Raw genomic sequence first — 19727 nt, forward strand, 5'->3', positions numbered from 1 at the left:
AATAAAGAACTTCATCACAATATTCTAATTTTCTGAGACAGTCCTGTACATGAACCTGGCTATAACAGCAGGTACATTTATAAATTGATTCTTTTTTTTGAATGCAAGTCTTGGCTTTCCAATTCTGAAACTGCCCTGACCACCCCATCCCAAAATGCTGTAGGTCAAATGTCTTTTTTTTTTTTTCCTGCCCTTCTTACACAACTCTTTCTGAAGCAGATTAAAAAAAATAAATGTGAAAAATTTACAGTGAAAGTGCACAGACTTTAATTTCAACGACACTCCATGTCCGGTGTTGTAAAGGTTATCCACCACCAAACTGCTTTTCATGTACTGCTGCCGGGGGATTGAAGTCCTTCCAAGCAATAGCTGCAGGTTGTGATTGTGGCGAGTAGTCAGGATTGTAAAGCGCCAGTGTACGGAATCGTGTAAAGTTAGCGGGTCCTCGTCACTGTCACCTATCCTGACTGCATCTCTTCATCAGTGGCTCCAGATGTCTCCCCGTGAGTCTGTTGTACTCACTAAGAATGTAGCTTTCCTTCTGCAGCATCTGCAAAACATTTTAAAAGCAATTTATTTACGGTGTGACAAAAACATTCAGATTTTAAAATCAGTTTATAAACTTCACTTCCCACCTAAACAGCATTTAAAAAAAAGCCACAAATCATACAGAGCTGCAATAATGTGGGGGGCCTTAAGAGAGTTAAACATGCATGTTAAGCTAAATCCATCTCAAGAGAAATAGACTGACAAATGAAGATTTCTCCCCTGTTAGTTTGCACACGTGTTTTACAGTTAAAGCGTACACACACACACACACACACACACACACACACACACACACACACACACACACACACACACACACACACACACACACACACACACACACACACACACACACACACACACACACACACACACACACACACACACACACACACACACACACACGTTCTGAAATGTCTGCTTAAAATAAATAGGATTCACCTCAAATTGTACTGGTGTGGAGGCAGAAATGTCACTAATGCGTTTGAACACCTACAACCAAACCTAGCCGCTATCTGCATAACTACATCCCCTACTGAGACATTTTACATTATAATTTATTTTTACAAATTATTTCCCCAAACAAACCTCAGTCCATTCTTCCTCCGTCTCGTGTCTGTAGCCCAACAGGTGACAGATGCCATGCGCGGTGACAACCTAAAAAGCATGAGGCGGAAGGGGAGCAGTCAACGCCAGCTCGCGTCACCAAGACAACGTCAAACATGGCGTCCAGTGGCGCAGCTACTCACAGCGAGGGTCCCGTGCAGATCCAGAGAGTCCTCTTTACACTGCTGCATCACGAACTCGACCCCCAGGAAGATGTCCCCGAGGTTATGCTCGTCTCTATGCAAGGGGCAAGGCATCTTGCCAGGCCTCAGGTCCTAAACAAAACAAACGCAGTTCCATTGTTAAGTGAGTCAAACATTTATTTTTTTAGGAGTAACACCCCTACGTTGGTATGTAGTTAGTTAGCTAAATAAAAAATATATTTACCTCGTAAAATGGAAACGAGAGGACATCCGTGGGCACGTTTTTCTTTCTGTAAATCTTATTAATTTGCTGAATCCTGTGGTTGTCCACGCAAACGATGCCCAGGTCAAATTTGTGGATGCCCAGTATGTGCCTCAGTGTGTCCACATCCTTGCGCAGTCTGGCGCGGCGAAGAGGCACCACCTTCTGGAGATTCCGCAATACTACTGACATGTTTTTAATCCGGCGTAAACGGATACAATAGCTTTTAAAAGCTATAAAAAAATTTAAAAAAACAGAGACATTGGTTATTGCTACAAAACAAAAAATAAACACTTGTAATTAAATGGAACTAATAATTATGTGGCACGAGAAGAGTTGGTTAGCTTTGCGGCAGAATTCAAGGTGACACCGCAAACGGCAACTTGGAGAACCCGAACCGGATTATTTAAGATGTTTTTCGGTTGTTTTGTATATTACACTCCAGTTGAGAGATAAACATACTCCGTCGTCTAAGGAAACCGGCCCCTTCGACCTCGTTCATTCGCGCAATAAACCGGTCGCAACGTTGGCGAGAGCGGAAGTAGATTCAGCATCGACCGGGGACCTAATGAGCCGCCGGACCGGAACCGGAAGTAAGAACGATACAACTTGAGAGACGGATTCGGTGTTGCATATTTCTGGCGCCCGAATGGCTGGGTGAGAAAAATTTATATCAACAAATAACAAAGGATACTAAAGACCCGCGGATATACATCGTCGCCATGAATCCATCCAATCCGTTTGGCAGCCCCCAAAGTGGAGCTTTCCAAGCCCCTAGCAACGCCACGAAGACCGGTTTGTTCCCGTCGTTTGGACAACAAACTTCTGGCATTCGGCCCCAATCGGTGGGCTTTGTTCCGCCATCAGCGTTTGGACAGCCGTCCGTCTTAAGTCAGCCCTCAAGTACCATCTTTGGACAGCCGTCTACACAGCCCACCTCAATGCCTGCAACAAGCCAGGCTCCAGCATTTGGTCAGCCATCATTGGGAATGAGTAGCACAGGCTTCGGTAGTAGCTCTGCACCAGCGTTTGGACAGACTGGTGAACCCGATAAAGGTTCAGGATTTGGCCAGACCCCTTCCTTTGCACAGCCGTCGGCGTTCGGGCAGCCTCCAGGTTTCAGCCAGCAAGCCTCTGGATTTGTCAAACAGCCACCAGCGTTTGGCCAACAGCCCTCTGGGTTTGCAGCTTCCCAGATGGCTCCTGTCCCCACCGCTGCTTTAGGGCAACCTCAGCCACTGAGTTTTGGACAGTCTGTGTTCGGACAGCCGTCATCTACCAGCCTCCCCGCCAGCGTATTCGGCACAGCTCCGAGTGTGACCCAGAGCAGCGGCTTCGGATCATCCAATTACAGTTTCAAGCCAGCCAACGAGGCGGTGTTCAAGCCCATCCTCAATGTCAGTCCCGAGCCCGCTCACCCTCAAACTACTTCAATGTCCAGCTCACCTTTTGGCAGCGGCGGGTCCCAGACGGCCTCCAGCATCATAAATAGTAGTGGCACCACGGCGACTGGCTTCTCTGGGGCCACGTCTGGCCAGCTGGGCTTCAGCTTCTCGCAGCCGGGTGCAGCGCCCTCTATCTCCGCTCAAACCAATAATACACTTGCAACGTCAGCTCCAGCCAACACGCTGCAGTTCACCTTCTCCCAGCCAGCAGCTCCCTCCAGCTCCAACACTAAGGGATCTACCACCGAGCCCACCACGCCATCCACGTTCAGCTTTGTAGCCAACGCCCACCAGCCCCAGGCAAAAAGCCCCTTTGGAGGAGCCAATGTTGGCCTGCCTCCAGAATTCAAAGCTAGAGCAGAGACTGGTACAGAGGAGAAAGGGAGAAGTGTATTTGCACGACTTGGTAAAGGCACAAAGCGAAAGGAAGATCCAAAGGTCCCCGGCGAGGTCCCAGAGAAGCCTGCCGCAGGAGGGGAGGAGGAGGAGGAGGAGGAGGATGAGGATGATGTTCCAGCAGTAGCAGATGCACCAAGACATCCTTCAAAGAGGCCCCTGATGAGGTCCCGCTGCCCACCACCAGGCTTATTCGGGAGAGCATTAAGTGGTCTTCGTCGAGAGGTCACAAAGGAGACTGAGCCGCAGGCATCAACGTGGGAGGAGCCGGAGAGCGAAAATGTTCACGATCCGGGGGGCGACGTCGCTCCTACTCCACCCACAGTGCAACCGCTGACCAGGGAAGGGCTGGACAAGGCTGAACAGTCAGGTGAGACAGAACAATAGTACATACTGTGTATTACCTGCTTTTTGTCTATGAAGTCCTGAACTGTATATGCACTATAAAAGGCAACTGCATGATCAAAATGACCCAAATCAATTGTGTCATATTATTTTTTAACTTCATATTTCTTTTTGTTGCAAATCGTCATCGCATGAGATCTTAGTTTGCGTTATGACTATTAGGAATGATAATGATATTTATAAATTGAAGAAAAGAAGAAAACCAGACAGAAGTCTTCATCCTCTTGAATCCCAAGTCCATAGAACACGCTCATCCCGGCGTCTGCGTCTATAATCCTCTCCAGACTCGACGCCAGCTCCAGCCTCGAATCCCGGCATCGCAACCCCGGAGAGACGCAGGAAGAGCTCGGAGAGCCTGAGTGGCATGTGTGCCGCCGACTGCACCGCCATCCAGTGCAGGAACGTGCCTCCATCCCTCAACAAGAAGGACGTGATCGAGAAGCACTTTGAACGCTTCGGCAAAGTCAATAAGGTCCTCTGTCGGCCGGCCAAGAACCTGGCCATCGTGCACTTTCATGACCATGTGAGTTACCCTGGGTAGAAGCAGCTCTCCATACGCTGGCTACGTTGAGTTGCCAAATCTAGGCAGTTCGTGATGAACCATTCTCCAAGCCTCGTCCATGTAATTCAATAGTCATGCTGCTCTTTGTGGCCAGAGTGGAGCGATCTGTGTACACTTTTTTAAATGTTGTATTCTGTGACTGTTAACTCTCTTTTAGGCATCGGCGGCAAAGGCGAAAAAGAAAGGCAAACTTCTGCACCGACACGAGCTTTTCCTCTCGTGGCAGAAGAAGAAGCAGAGTAAATATATTGACACCCCACAGACAGTTCTTTTTTTTATAACTTTTATTTTGCATTTTCAACATTCGAGAAAAAAATGAAGATTTAAAAAAAAAAAAATTTTATATATATATATATCTACAACAAAATAAAATCAGCACACATCCAAATCCATCCACATACACACCCGCCAAACATTCCCACCCATCCCCTCCCACATGTTTATACATCTACCCTCCAAGAGTAGGACCCAATGAGGAGGGAAGGACCAAACAATCAGACTACATACAACCAAATGATAAGCATTAAATACAAAGTGAAATAACTAAAGAAAGGTAAAAGGCATTAATGTGAAAAACAAAATAAAAAATAAATAAACAGACAATAAATAGACACAGTTCTGCTGTATCGATACTGACTTTGTGACGTAACGGTTCATTTCATCATTACCCTTTTTTAATTATTTGCAGTGAGTCACTGTTGATTTTTGCGCATCAGGTCCAGACGAGAAAGGGAGCAGATCGGCGGCAGAGAAGGAGGCGGAGGGAGGAAGTCAAGAGGACACAGAGTCCAAGTCTGTTTCCTCCCCACTCAGAAAACCTGCACTCAGCAGTCTGATGGCCTTCAGCCGCAGGTACGCTCATACGGGCCAGTTGCCCCCGCATGAAAGTCCGTGTGACTTTAACGCGTCTTTTACTTCAGTCGTCATGCCTTGTCAAACTGGAACGAAGCCTTCCCTAAAGTAACTGTCGTGACCGTCTCTTCATGTGTGTCAGTTCTCCGGTGAAGAAGTCGTCGATCGCAAAGTCTCTGCAGTTTGACTCCGAGCCCCAGAGCTCGGAGCGCCCGGTGCCCTCCTCCCTCCTCCACCTCCTCGGCCTGACGGCGGAGACCGCCGAGGACAAGTTTCGCCTCCTGGAGCAGAGGGACAAGATCCTGCGTCAAGGTTAAGCCGCCGCGCTCACACACACACACACACACACCATCTAGTGCAGCCGGGAGAACATGAAAGAGATGGATTGAATGTGAAGTGAGGTTGCATGACGTACTTATCCATAGCCGGCGTGTATTACCTACAGTAATAATCATAATTAACTCTTTATTAATCCCACAGTGGGGAAATTCTTCTCTGCATTTAACCCATCACCAGTTTGGATAAATTGTTGTTGTTGTTGTGTATTTCATTCAGTCAATCATTGCAATACAATATTATTCTATATAATATACAAAACAGAAAGACTGAAAAGGTATAGGTAGAAGCAAAACATGCTTATATATTACTATCCTAAATTATTATAATTAAATAAATCAGAAAATTAATATTAAATAAAGAAAAATAATAAAGAAAATTAAAAATTATATATATGTATTATTGTTTTCTTTATTATTTTTCTTTATTTTATATACATTCTCTGATTTCTTTATTATAATAATTAAATGCAACTCGAAAAATATTCTCTTAAAATTAGTAGAATGAATTTCAATCGTCAAACTCTCCAGAATATCAACAACTGTGCTATCGATTACTTTACATTGAAAGTCTTTCTGTACATAAAATGCGACACCACCACCCCTCTTATCGATCCGGTTTGCTTTGATCATATCGTACCCTTGTAGGAGAGAAAGTCAAAACCCTTTTCATTAGTTAAGCAAGTCTCACTTATAGCAATAACTTGAAATGTATATTTGAATGATTCTAAGCAGACTGCAGGAGCCTTTTTTTTAAGTGGACCTTTCTTTGAGGTGTCTGAAATGCATTTAGCTGCTGCACCGTCACCAGCAGTACATTGCTTTGCTCCCGGTACTCCTGTGCGCTTTAACCATCGGCGTGCCGTCCACCGTAGTCACACCCTAACTATGGCCAAGCACCTCGTACGACCCTCGCTTCAGAACATCTGAGCTATCCCGCCTCTGATTACCGAGCGCGTCATCCGTCCGCACAGGTCGGCCCAAGAGGACGGACCTGGACCTGTCCAAGGTGTTCGTGGGGACGTGTCCTGACATGTGTCCAGAGAAGGAGCGGTACATGAGGGAAACGAGGAAACAGCTGAGCGTCTTCGAGGTCCTCCCAGATCCTGAGATGGTAACGTCCTTAAAGCGTATGTTCTACATTCAGAAGAAGGAATATAGTCTTGCTTTCCTGTGGTATTCTGAGGTTTAGTTATTTACGTTATCTAGTTCCATTTGTTGGATATTTGCATCCTTCTGCATATTACTACATTGGTGGAATAAGATCCCATTTGCAGGTACGTGTGTGTGTCTGTAAATATATTGAAATCTAATGTTTCTGCAAGTGGGAGCTTCCAAGTAGATCAAAGTCAGGAGGGAGGGACTCTGTAGACCCCAAAATAATCTCCTAACCTGCTGTCCCCCGACTAGGTGGATCACTCGGCAGCCATCAAGGAATACAGTCGCTCATCGGCGGACCAGGAAGAGCCCCTGCCCCATGAGCTGCGCCCCCTGCCTGTGCTCAGCATGACCATGGACTACCTGGTGACTCAGATCCTGGACCAGGGCCACGACAAATACCGGGACTGGTACGACCTGGTCTGGAACCGGACCCGCGCCATCCGCAAGGTAGCGGCCCGCTTCGAATGTCTTCATCGCAGGTGTGACGCATTGGACTGACTTCCTCCTCTTCTCCCGCTGGCAGGACATCACCCAGCAGCACCTGTGCTGCCCTCACACGGTGTCGCTGATCGAGAAGTGCACGCGCTTCCACGTGCACTGCGCCCACCACCTCTGCGAGGAGCGCCTGTCCACGTTCGACGCCAAGATCAACAACGAGAACATGACCAAGTGCCTCCAGAGCCTGAAGGAAATGTACCAGGACCTGGCCATGCGCCAGGTCTACTGCCCCCTGGAGGCGGAGTTTCGCCAGTACAGCGTGCTGCTGAAGCTCAACGACGGTGACATCCTGCGGTCAGTCCACGGACGCACAAACGAGTAGACGTGTTGCCGAAGTGTCGTTGAATTAATTGTAGAGTGGTTTTTTTAAGTAATTAGCTTATTTAAATTATTTCACACATCTTCTGGGGCGTGCGTGTTTGCATTCACTGCGTCTCGGGCCCCAGCTCCTCACCCTATCCGGTAAATAACCACTTCCTTGTCCCCCCCCCTTGTCCACGCAGTGAAGTTGAGCAATGGCGCGAGGAGGTGCGTAACTCCCCCGAGGTGATGTTGGCCGTGCAGGCCTTCACGGCGGTCAACAGCAACAACTTTGTGCGCTTCTTCAAGCTGGTCAAAGGAGCGTCCTACCTCGCCAGCTGCCTCCTGCACCGATACTTCAATCAGGTCAGAGGCCGCTTCCCTTTTATTTTAGAAAACCGTTTGATTACCACATGTCAGAAGAGTTCTACTTCATCCTTCCCGACCGCCAGAGGCGGGGCTTAGCACTGGATATATCTACACACACCTCAGATGACCCCTAGCCGGGTATAAGTTCCGGCATCATCCTGAGATCAGTCCCTTTCTGACGTGTGCTCTTTGACTTTGGGAATATGAGAAAATAAATGAGCATTAATGAACATGACCATAGACAAATTCATTTCCACCATGTTATTGGGAATAACATTTGATATATTAGGCGTTGAAAGATAAATGAAGAAACCCCTCTGGAAAAAACATCAGAATATAGGAAGGAATGAAACTGGGAAGGTTGATCTATGCAAGTGCTGCTGAAGTGGAGATATCTAATAAAAAATTAAAAAATTTCATCATGTATTGTAAAACCAATTACGCTACATGTGAATAGGCTAAAAAAAGATTAAATAACTATAAAACTACCCAGATGATACATACTTTAGGACAATTTTGTACTGAAAGTTTACTAAAAGGTGATTTTTGAATATGCAATTGAGGCGTTATCTAATCCAAAAATGTGATGAATTCAGGGCAAATCTTAAGATATAAATGGACAAAGTAGTCAAATGAACATCTGAATGTGTATTTTGATGTTTTCTTTCCACTCGTCTGAAAGCAAAATAGCCCAAACTCTGAATATCAGCGTTGTAACTGCTGCCATTGAAGTAGTCGGTGTGAATGATGTTTGGCAATGTTGCAGGCTGAACTTTGTGTCGTTTAATATTTCCATTCTTTTCAATCTGTGTGTGTCTGTGTGTCCAGGTCCGAGCGAAAGCCTTGAGTATCTTGAACATAGCCCACACCGTGGGGCCGAGGTCCACGGCGTTCCCCGTGGACGACATCGTCCGGATGTTGATGTTCCGCAGCGCCGAGGAGACGTCCGACTTCATCCAGCAGTACGGCCTCAACGTGAACGACGGGTGAGTGCCGGATAGACGTCCGAGCCGTCGCCTTTGATCGTCAAGTATAAATATGTATATGTTCAAATGACATTGTTCACAGTGTGGTGGAGCTGAGTCGGATCGCCCATCAGGAGCCCGATCTGCCTCTGGCCCAGAAGAAGTCCGAGGTCATCCTCGCCAAGAAAACCGTGTTGATTGGCGAGGTGGTGAATGGAGGCGCCCTGCCCGTCCCTCTCCACCACACCCCCGTCTGCAGCTTCGACGCCCAGAACAGGTACCGCGGTGAGGGCCCTCTGGCCGAGTCCACGCCCAGCCAATTTAAAGGTAATTGCTCCTTTTTTCCCTACACCGGAACTCGTAAGTCTTTATTCCTCCAATCACAGGGCGTCATTGTTTGTATACGCCGAGAAGCTGAAACAAACCATTTCGGATCTATATATATATTTAGATATTCCAGCTACTGGAATTAAACACTTCAGGGCTACCTTCAAATGAATTTGAAGAAATAAGCAATGTGGGGAGGGTTACAGATTATTAACGACCCTGTTCAAATGTAATAAGTTGTATAACTAACGCGTGACATTCGCTCATATTTAGAGTAGAGTCGGATGTAACCCCTTTTTGATTGGTAACTGTAATTCAAGTAATGCAATCATATCAAATAATGATTCTTATTTGCCTCCCAGCTTTTGCTGCCAAGGTGGAAGTCACGGTCGAGCAGGTGGTGGCAGACATGCCCGCTGGGTTCGGGTTGCCTCCCGCCGTTACCGGTGAGCCGGCGGAGTCCAGGGACCCGTTCGGCAGCCCGGAGGTCGCCCATCAGCAGCAGCTGTTCCAGCCGATACCTCAGCCGGTCCGACCGCCGTCGCCTCCACCCAAACCTCGGCCGGTGTACAGCAACGAGGTGGGCGTGGTCCCTCGGCTCTTTATCTCCGACGTGAGACGTCCCACCTGGCGTCTTGTAGATTGGGTGATGGAGAAACGGTGGTGGGAGGGAACTAAGCACATTAACTACTAACTGGGCACGAGGCTCTTCAACTTGAGTATTTCATTTGAAGTCTTCTTCACTCTAGAAGCGTAAAGCCCGGACTCCACTACATCTATTCTGTCACCTGTAGTTACTTCTCAGACATTAAAATGCTCCTTACACACCTGCAATATTACTAATCCATCTATTTTATAACATATTATGACACATTGTAATCCGGGTCTTGTTAGTAACGGATGGCGACCGATCTGAATACTTATTTCACCACCGTGTGGGAATGTGATTTTATCCTAAGCTGTGTTTTAAAAGACTGTAATTTAAATATTTTGTGAGTGGAAACTATTAATCGCTTAGTTTATTTATCAGATATTTGGATTGGGCATTTAAAACTATCACTACCAAAATAAAAAGACGACAAAATAAAAACAATCGTCAGATTAGCAGTAAATGAAAATAATTAAATTGCAAAAACGTAAACAAAATAGCGAAAAGGAGCTGAGTCTGTTTTAATTACAGCTCGTCAAAGCTATGATGAAGTAGATGCAGTTTAGTTTTTCGGATGTGTATGACAGTGACCCCCCCCCCCCCCCTTGCAGGACATCATGGCTGAACTAAACCGTGTGATTGAGGAGGTGGTTGGAGCAGCGGTGATGGAGGTCGCCGGCGCCGGCGCCAGCTATGCCACGACGGCGCTTGCGTAAGTTCAATTAATTTATCCACGCAGCTGTCGTGTACCGGCTTCCCTCGTGCGTGATTTATACCAGGGGTTGCCTTCACTTCTCACTCCCCCCTCCCCTGAGAGGTTTTGTTTGATTACGTGATTGTCGTCGCTGGTTCTGCAGAGAGCAGTGTGCAGGTGGAGTCGCTGGTGACGGAGGTGTTGGGACAGATGCTGCAAAAGATGTCCTCAGCCGAGATCGAGCTGGAGCAGGAGCGCGTCGCCGACGAGAAACGCAAGCTCGAAGAAGCCAGGTTGGTCTGCAAGCGATTGATGTTCCGTATGTCCCTGTTCTTCTAGCCACGATCAAAAGCTTCACTAGCCACAGCTCACCCACCTTTTCTCCGTTTTGCCCATGTCTGTCGGTGCCAGGAGGAGGCAGGAGCACGAGGACCTCCTGGTCCAGTTCAGCTTCTCTCTCCGCAGGGAGCTCATCAACGAGGTTTTAGATGAGACCATCAAGGAGACCGCCACCTCTGAGATCCAGTAAGGCTTTAAAAGTCATTCAAAGTCCAATGTGGTCTGGATGTGACGTCGCATGATGAACACGACTGCTTACGCTGTCAATAAGGGGCCGGCGTTACGGAGGAATGAGGTGTCATGTCTTCCAGTGGCTCACTGAATTTAAATGAACCCTTTTCTCCCCCCATTCTTCAGGCAGGCAGTGGAAGAGAAGTCAACGTGCGTCGCTAAATGCACCGAGCAGGTCTGCACCAGTATTGTTGAGGAGACTCTGAATGCAGACGTCGCTCTGTTGGTTAAAGACCTTCTTGAAGCTGAGCTGCAGCGCATCCTCAAGTATATCAAACGGTAAGAAAACGAGAAATATTCAGATCGTCGTGGAAAAAAATCAAATTTGGGGAAGCGATACATTCCGTTGCTTCTCCTTTCTTCCGGTTGAACCGCGTTCATCTTTTCTCCTCTCGTCCGTACCACCAAGGTGGCGTGATGTGGTCGCGGTGCGTCGGCAGCTGAAGAGGCAGATGAGGGGTTTCCCCGCCGCCCCCTGCTGCGTGGACCCGCGATTCAAACTGCAGGCTCTGGCTCCCAGCGCCCCCGCACGGCCCTCCATGGCCGATCTGGCCCGGGGTCTGGTCAACCTGGGGAACGCCGGCACCCTGGCCCTCTCCAGCACCAGGTAGGCTCCTATCTACGGGGTCAGATCAGGCTCAAGAATGGCAAATGCACACAGAGAGACTCACAAATGCGGTCAGAACGATTCACAAATATATTCGATTTACAAATGCATTCCGATGCACACGTGAATAAATCATGATTTATGTAAATGTAAAAGAAAAATATTTCTGCATTTCTATGTGATTTTTGTTTGTCAATCGCATTGCATTTGTTTGTGAATCTACACATTTGTTTGTGGATCGCTACACATTTGTTTATAAATCGCTACACATTTGTTTGTGAATCTACACATTTGTTTGTAAATCGCGACACATTTGTTTGTGAATCTACACATTTGTTTGTAGATCGCTACACATTTGTTTGTAAATCGCTACACATTTGTTTGTAAATCGCTACACATTTGTTTGTGAATCTACACATTTGTTTTTAAATCGCTACACATTTGTTTGTGGATCGCTACACATTTGTTTGTGAATCTACACATTTGTTTGTAAATCGCTCCACATTTGTTTGTGAATCTACACATTTGTTTGTAAATCGCTACACATTTGTTTGTAAATCGCTACACATTTGTTTATAAATCGCAACACATTTGTTTGTAAATCGCTACACATTTGTTTGTGGATCGCTACACATTTGTTTGTGAATCTACACATTTGTTTGTAAATCGCTACACATTTGTTTGTAAATCGCTACACATTTGTTTGTAAATCGCTACACATTTGTTTGTAAATCGCTACACATTTGTTTGTGAATTTTCCAACCGTATCTTAAGAATATGTATATATCATATATGTAATTTATTCTTTTTGTTAAGATCTTTGAAAATGAGAGAAGAAGCAATCCACCAGATGAGAGTCCACTACTTCTATCAGCGGCTGCTCGAGTAAGTCGTGAATACGTGTATCAGGGATCGTACGGTCATTGAAAACCTGGAAAAGTAATGGAATTTTTAAATTTGTATTTTTGAAAAATTGAATCGCAAAAGTTTGGGAAAAGTCATTGAAATGTGTTGTATTAATATGTTCATTTACATGGTATATGTACTGTATGCTTTGGAATTCTCATTGTTAGTTTAAATAAGACATTTTATCACTCTTTCATTTATGCACCCGATATTCCACAAAATGTTTGGTCATGGAAATTTGGTTTAAAATCATGGAAAAGTCCTGGAGACCCATTGTTCCCATGAACATGAGCCCTAGTTTCTATAACTAAGGCGGTCCGTGTCACAAAGCAGCGCTTGAGCTCTTTTTTTGCCGTTTCTCTCAGAGAGAGAGTGTGGGAGCCACTCGACCTGCCGGCCCTGGTGACGGAGAACATCTCCAACCCACCCGCCCGAATATTCTGGAAAGCTGTTCTCCTCCTACCGAGCGACCACGAGAGCGTCGCCAGCTTGGCCGACAGGTAAGCAGCAACACTTCAGTGCGGACTGAAGCTCACCGACACTGGCGGCGGCGGCCGGTGGATGTTTGACCCCTTTTTAGGGCTTAATTCAAATTTCTTCTCGTGAACTTTTTCATAAAGTGTGTTCCTCTCCCCGTCTGTCGCCCTCAGGATCCTGTCCGACTGGCTGGAGGTGAAGCTCGGCGGCGGCGGCGGCGGGTCAGAGGCGAGGGAGGAGCAGCCAGACGGCGCGCTGCAGACCCTCTGTGTCACCGACACACTCCGGGATGAAGGACAACGCACCCACAGAGTCCACGTCAGCATCAAGGTCAGCCTGCAGCGTACACACCGAGGACTTCAGTCCGATGCAAAGACAAAGAGACCAGCGGGTCGGCTAATGGGACAGGATTTATTCTCGTGTCCACGTCATGAGGAAAGTCCTTCCACAAAAACTCTACAAAAACACATTTGCCTCAGAGGGCTTTACACTCTGTACACACGACATCCCTGACCTTTGACCTCACATCGGATCAAGAGAAACTCCCAAAAAATAGAAAGGAGAAAAACAAACTTTTCAGAGGAAAAAAAGTGACGAAACCTTCAGGAGAGCGACAGAGGAGGATCCCTCTCCAGGATGGACAGAAGATAGACGTCATGTGACCAGAAGGAACAGCATAGTTTTGTTTAGATGTTGTTGAATGCTAATGGGGCATACAGATGATTTAAACAAGACGGATCTCAGCGAATCAACTTTGATGATACAACAGACTCTTCACAAACATTATACATGCCTATGTGTGTCATGAGCCTCATTATTAACCGGAAATGAGGTGGTACTCTATATCATTTTTGTGTTTTTTGATAGATTGAAAAACTACCGTGTGTAGCACTCTAACAGGGTTATTTTTGTCCGGTCTTCTCGGTGGTGTTTCCCCCCCCCCACACTAGGCGTCCCGAGGCCCCCTCACCGAAGACGGCCTGTCCAAAGCGGAGGAGTGCTGCGAGCTCCAGGGGACGGAGGCTCTGATCGTGTTGCTTCCCGCCATGCCCGCCACGGAGCAGCCGGGCCCCGACGAGCAGGACGTCCCTCTGCTGTCGGCGCTGCTTCAGCTCAAGCAGCTGCAGCAGGCCAGCGCCTGGCACTGCCCGCTGCCGCTCGCCATTCTGGTGCCAGGACCAGAGTGCGGCGACACACAGAAACTAGAAGACGGTGGGTGATGACGATGAGATTTAAGTAATGGTCACACACACACACACACGCATGCACACATATTGTCAGGAAGCAGTGAAGGAATCTGATCTTTTCCTCTCCTGGTCCCTCAGCCCTGATGCTGCGCACACTGGTCCAGGAGGGCCTGATATCGGAGTACATGTTCTTCTTCATCCCAGAGACCACAAGCGACCTGCAGGGATCCAAACGGGTACTACACATACACACATACACACATACACACATATACACATACACACATACACACATGCACACATATACACATATACACATACACACATACACACATACACACATATACACATACACATATACATATACATATACACATATACACATATACATATACACATATACACATATACACATATACACATACACATATACACATATATATATATACACATATACATACATATATACATATATATATACACATATACATATACACATATATATACACATATATATATACACATATACATATATATATACACATATATATATATATATATACATATATATATATATATATACATATATATATATACACATATATATACATATATATATATATACATATATATATATATATATATATATATATATATATATATATACATATATATATATACATATATACATATATATATATATATATACATATATATATATATATATATATATATATACATATATATATATATATATATATACATATATATATATATATATATATATATATATATATATATATATATATATATATATATATATATATATATATATATATATATATATACATATATACATATATACATATACATATATACATATACACATATATATATACACATATACATATATACATATATATATACACATATATACATATATACATATACATATACACATATACACATATACATATACACATACACACATACACACTTACACACATACACACTTACACACATACACACTTACACACATACACACATACACACATACACACTTACACACATAGATAGATAGATATATACTTTATTAATCCCCAAGGGGAAATTTGTCGTGACAGTAGCAGCAACACACAAGAATAAAAACAAAACACAAAATATAAGAAACCGGGATGAAAGATATAGAAGTATACAAGTAAAATAAAAGTAAAATACAAAACAAAATATATATGTAAATATACAACACTCATGCATACACAACACACAACAACACTGACAAATCAAATACAAAAAATATTAAATATAGACAGAGTGCAAAAAGCAAAGTGTGTGTATGAGTGCAGAGCAAATGAAATGAAATGTGTGTATATGTGTGTAGTGCAAACAAATGAGATGTGTGAAGTGCAGATCAACATAGTGTAAGTATTCAGTTATTGTTGTAGTTATTGCACTATGATCTGGCAAGAGGTGATCTGTTATAGAGCACACATACACACATCAGAATCAGAAACAGTTTTATTGCCAGGAATGTTTACACAAACGAGGAATTTTTTTGGCGGTAGGTGCAACATTTGGACATGACAAACAACAATCATCACGACAGAAAGACAACAAATAATGTGAAAGTGTTTGGGTGTGTGCTTCAAGTGATGTGTGTTTTAGTTAAAAGTGTATGTTACATGTGGCGTGTGTTTAAGTTAAAGTGCATGTAAATAAAGTGACGTGTGTGGAGGAGGCCTCAAGTTAAAGTGCATGTTATAGTGACGTGTGTGGAGGAGGCCTCCAGGAGGGAAGAAGAAGGAGGAAGGAGGAGGGAGGAGGAGTAGGAGGAAGAGGAAGGAGCGGGAAGAAGGAGGAGAGAGGAAGGTGGAAGAAGAGGTGGTAGTCCTGGGGGTGACAGTCAGTCAGTCCCGGGCTCCATTGATGAGCCCGACTGCCGACGGGAAAAAACTTTTGGTGTGGCGGGTGGTCTTTGTCCTGATGGACCGCAGCCTCCTCCCCGAGGGGAGGGACTCGAACAGGGAGTGTCCAGGGTGGGAGGGGTCAGCGACAATCTTTCTGGCCCGCTTCAGTATACATACACACATACACACATATACACATACACACATGCACACATACACACATACACACATACACACATACACACATATACACATACACACATACACACATACACACATATACACATACACACATACACACATACACACTTACACACATGCTGAAAGGAAACTGATAAACCCATTTATTTCTTAATTCAATGACCTTCACCTTTCTGTCACAATCCCAAAAGGTTTGGACTCCCCGATGTATTTTCTTTGATAGTTTCAGTTGGAGCTTTTTATTTGATATTAGTAGTTAGTTATTTTATTGACAAGTAGTATTGTTTAACCGTTCAGGTTGTTTATGCTTATGTAGGTTTAGATGTTTTGATATATCAGAATAGCTTTTTCTTGTGATAATTTTTAGTTTATTTTACTTTGTTGTTATTGTTTCGATATATTTAGTCTTTGGATTGTTCATTTGTTCACTAATTGGGCAACACTGTGGGCAGCTGTGGTTCTATGTAGGATGAGGCAGGTACAGGACCAGCATGCACCTGGTAGGCCGATGTGTTCAGCGTGAGGAGTTCTTTTTGTTTAATAAATGATCAGAAGAACAGAATCCTGACTGGACGAGGCTTTCTTTTGCCTGCGCCAGTGGCAATTTGAATTATGTAGTTTTAATTTTTATTTATTGGACAAATGTCCACTCCAGTTGTGAAACATGTCCTCTTCTCCAACTCTTCTTCCTCCCGCCCCGTGTCTCAAGCTGAGCCAGGCTACCCGTTGGCTGCTGGCCCGGGCTCCGCCGCCCTTCCCGCTCACCTGCCAGACCCTGGTGCAGCTCGTAGAAGCCGGTCTGGGTCGCGAGTTCAGCCCCAGGGTTCACGCTCACCGCCAGGACCGGGTCGAGGCGCGCCTCCCGCCCCAGGGCCCCGCGCCCGTCGTCCAGCTGTACAACGCCGTCGTGGCGCACATCGCCGACGAAGCGGCGTCCCGGGATCTCGGCAAACTCTCTTGGCCGCCGGGCGAGTTCTGCGTCCGTGGTAACCGCGACGTCGTCCCCCATCTGGGCTGGAACTCTGCCGAGCACCTCGACTGGCTCCGCGAGGTCATCCTCAACCTGCAGCTGCCGGCGTGGGAGCAGCCGTCTGCTACAGGTCGGCGACCCAGATGTCGATTTATTTCTGCGGACAGGAGACCAATAATCCGTGCGTGATACTTCTCCCTCCTCGCATCCCTCATCATCCCTCCCTTTCTCTCCAGACTCGTGGTCTGCGCTCTGCTCCTCCATCTTTCGCTACGCCGTCCAGATCCCAGTCTCGCGGAGCAGTCAGCCCGTCCTCATGTCGCGACTGGAAAACCTCCTGGACCGGGTCCGGGGCCACCGCCACATCCGGACCCCCAAATCCAAGGTCGCCAGGAGCCACTGGGACGACGAGCACACGCGTCCGGCCTTCAGTCGGATTCCTTGGGACGACGTGCTGGTGATCTGCATCGACCACAAGCTGAAAGACTGGCAGGTCCCCGGACCCCCGGTCTGTGAAGGTGAGCACACGTTTCTGGGGAATTGTATTTTTACCGTCGTCTAGAAGAATATCCAAATGCGTGTTCTGGATGAAAGTGGTGACGTCTGACGGTGTGTGATTATTTGTTTGTTTAAGACGCCGTGACGGACGATGGGGAGATCCTGGTTTACCTGCCCACACAGTCCTCAAAGGGTTTCCAGCCCCCGGAGGAATGGACCCAGGCCCTCAGACAAACACACCGAGAGAGGCAGCGAGAGACGGAAGGGTAAGAAAACAAAACAAAATCAGTCTTTCAGATGTTAACATTAAAAACTGCTGGAAGGAATAAGATCTAATATAACTGACTGACTCTGTCACCCCCAGGACTACCTCCTCTTCTTCCTCCTTCCTCTCTCCTTCCTCTTCCTTCTCCTCCTCCTTCTTCTTCTTCTTCCTCCTACTCCTCCTCCCTCCTCCTTCTTCTTCCCTCCTGGAGGCCTCCTCCACACACATGCCACTTTAACATGCACTTTAACTTAAACACACATCACTTGAAACACACACTTAAACACTTTAACATTATTTGTTGTCCAAGCACTTTATCCTTATCTTTATCTTTATATTTATCTTATACTTAAGTTCACTGTTGCTGTCGCGTTGATTGTTGTTTGTCATGTCTAAATGTTGCACCTTCCGCCAAAAAAAATTCCTCGTTTGTGTAAACATTCCTGGCAATAAAACTGTTTCTGATTCTGATAAGCAAGTGCAAGTCACAATCCTCCTTTGCTCTGTCCTTGACTCTGTCCTCCATCCTCAGTGCGGATGCAGCGGCCTGTGCCTCGCCCAGCAGCCCGTCCCTCAGACAGAGGTTGTTCGACAGTGTGGTGGAGCCCGTCGAGGCCCCGACGGCCCCGCTGGACATCACGCACACTCCCACAGCGCCAGAGCTCCTGGCCCACAAATTCCTCAAGAGCTTGGATGAGGAGAAGGCCGAAAGCAAAAGGTACAGCTGCAGCACTGCTGTTGAAAGTCTTCACTGCATCTAGAATTTGAGATGGTTGTACTGTCATGACCAACTCCCACTTTTGTCCGCAGGTTCTCGGAGCAGCTTCAGCGCTGGCTGGACGGTGAAGCCTTGGACCACTTGTCCACTCCACTTTTCGTTCCATCCTCAACTCTGTTGTCGATGCCCACCACCCTAATGCACGCACCCACAGCTGCCGTTACACGGGTATGACATCACTCCGTGAACCCCGGGACTAGTTGTGTCCTTTTTTCTATTTCCAGAAGTCATTATTGGTTGTTGACGTCGTAGACGACGGTGTCTTTATGTGTGCTGTAATGGAGCATTTTCCTTGTTTTGACGTTCCAGCGTGATCGGTCGGACAGAGCGGAGCGCCCTCAAACCACGCCCGTATCCATGGCGTGGCGCCTGAAGGAGCTCGAGCGACAGATTTTGGCGAGTCACGAGGAAGGGTTGGCCTGCGCGCTGAAGCTGAGTAGTCTGCTGAGCATCGTTGATGATTGATGAACTTGTGATGCACTGCCGCTCTGCAAATATAAATAATTAGTTTTTAAATTAAGCTCCTGATGGGAACGAGAGACTCGCATTAAATCCGCTGAGCTCATGGCAGTCTACGGCATACAGAGTTTACTATTTTGCCTGTACAGTGTACATCATATTGTTTTTTTTGCATAAACCTTTTCGCTGTTTTAAATCTCTGGCAAGGCTGCTCTTCTTCGTCTGTCTTTCCTGTGCATTTAAGTACTTGGATTATATTTGTATAAACAATTCACTGAACTGTGTGTGTGGTTTGTATTTTTGAGTAATAAACTCGTTTAACAGCTGAATAAAAGTGTATTTTTTCACAAAAAAACGTCCCAAAAGTGTATTTGTCGTTCAATA

General features: G+C 45.9%; 2 protein-coding genes across 3 annotated transcripts; one reads left to right on the top strand and one right to left on the bottom strand.

Moving 5' to 3' along the window:
- Positions 1 to 250: 250 nt before the first annotated feature.
- On the bottom strand, positions 251 to 2059 carry ybey (ybeY metalloendoribonuclease). Of its 2 annotated transcripts, XM_056433516.1 has the most exons (4): positions 1543 to 2046; positions 1299 to 1430; positions 1138 to 1206; positions 251 to 550 (listed from the first exon to the last, which is right to left on the bottom strand). In XM_056433516.1, the coding sequence occupies exons 1-4, from the start codon at positions 1750 to 1752 to the stop codon at positions 455 to 457; spliced, it is 507 nt and encodes a 168-aa protein (XP_056289491.1). In that variant the 5' UTR covers positions 1753 to 2046; the 3' UTR covers positions 251 to 454. The 2 variants fall into 2 exon arrangements, with proteins under 2 accessions (XP_056289491.1, XP_056289501.1); XM_056433526.1 differs by lacking the exon at positions 1138 to 1206 and having other exon boundaries at positions 1543 to 2059.
- A 136-nt stretch (positions 2060 to 2195) lies between these two features.
- mcm3ap (minichromosome maintenance complex component 3 associated protein) lies at positions 2196 to 19627 on the top strand. The gene is given in 28 exon segments (XM_056433540.1): positions 2196 to 3771; positions 4091 to 4329; positions 4526 to 4607; positions 5085 to 5220; positions 5363 to 5532; positions 6530 to 6669; positions 6966 to 7163; positions 7240 to 7508; positions 7718 to 7880; positions 8712 to 8869; positions 8952 to 9175; positions 9538 to 9755; positions 10436 to 10540; positions 10684 to 10811; positions 10930 to 11043; positions 11215 to 11367; positions 11498 to 11695; positions 12512 to 12580; positions 12967 to 13101; positions 13252 to 13408; positions 14029 to 14290; positions 14404 to 14501; positions 17083 to 17473; positions 17580 to 17861; positions 17978 to 18107; positions 18639 to 18824; positions 18917 to 19052; positions 19194 to 19627. Coding segments are annotated over 28 exon segments (6186 nt in total). The 5' UTR covers positions 2196 to 2282; the 3' UTR covers positions 19350 to 19627.
- The last annotated feature ends 100 nt before the right edge of the window (positions 19628 to 19727 follow it).

Source organism: Pseudoliparis swirei, chromosome 2, assembly GCF_029220125.1.
Source record: "Pseudoliparis swirei isolate HS2019 ecotype Mariana Trench chromosome 2, NWPU_hadal_v1, whole genome shotgun sequence".
NCBI classification, from domain to species: Eukaryota; Metazoa; Chordata; class Actinopteri; order Perciformes; family Liparidae; genus Pseudoliparis; species Pseudoliparis swirei.

Excerpts from the sequence above, each read along its gene's own strand:
- ybey (XM_056433516.1), bottom strand. The coding sequence starts at position 1,752 with ATGTCAGTAGTATTGCGGAATCTCCAGAAGGTGGTGCCTCTTCGCCGC. Across the intron at positions 1,207-1,298 it reads ATCTGCACGGGACCCTCGCT|GTTGTCACCGCGCATGGCAT; the intron begins GTGAGTAGCTGC and ends CATGCTTTTTAG. Across the intron at positions 551-1,137 it reads CGGAGGAAGAATGGACTGAG|ATGCTGCAGAAGGAAAGCTA; the intron begins GTTTGTTTGGGG and ends AATGTTTTGCAG.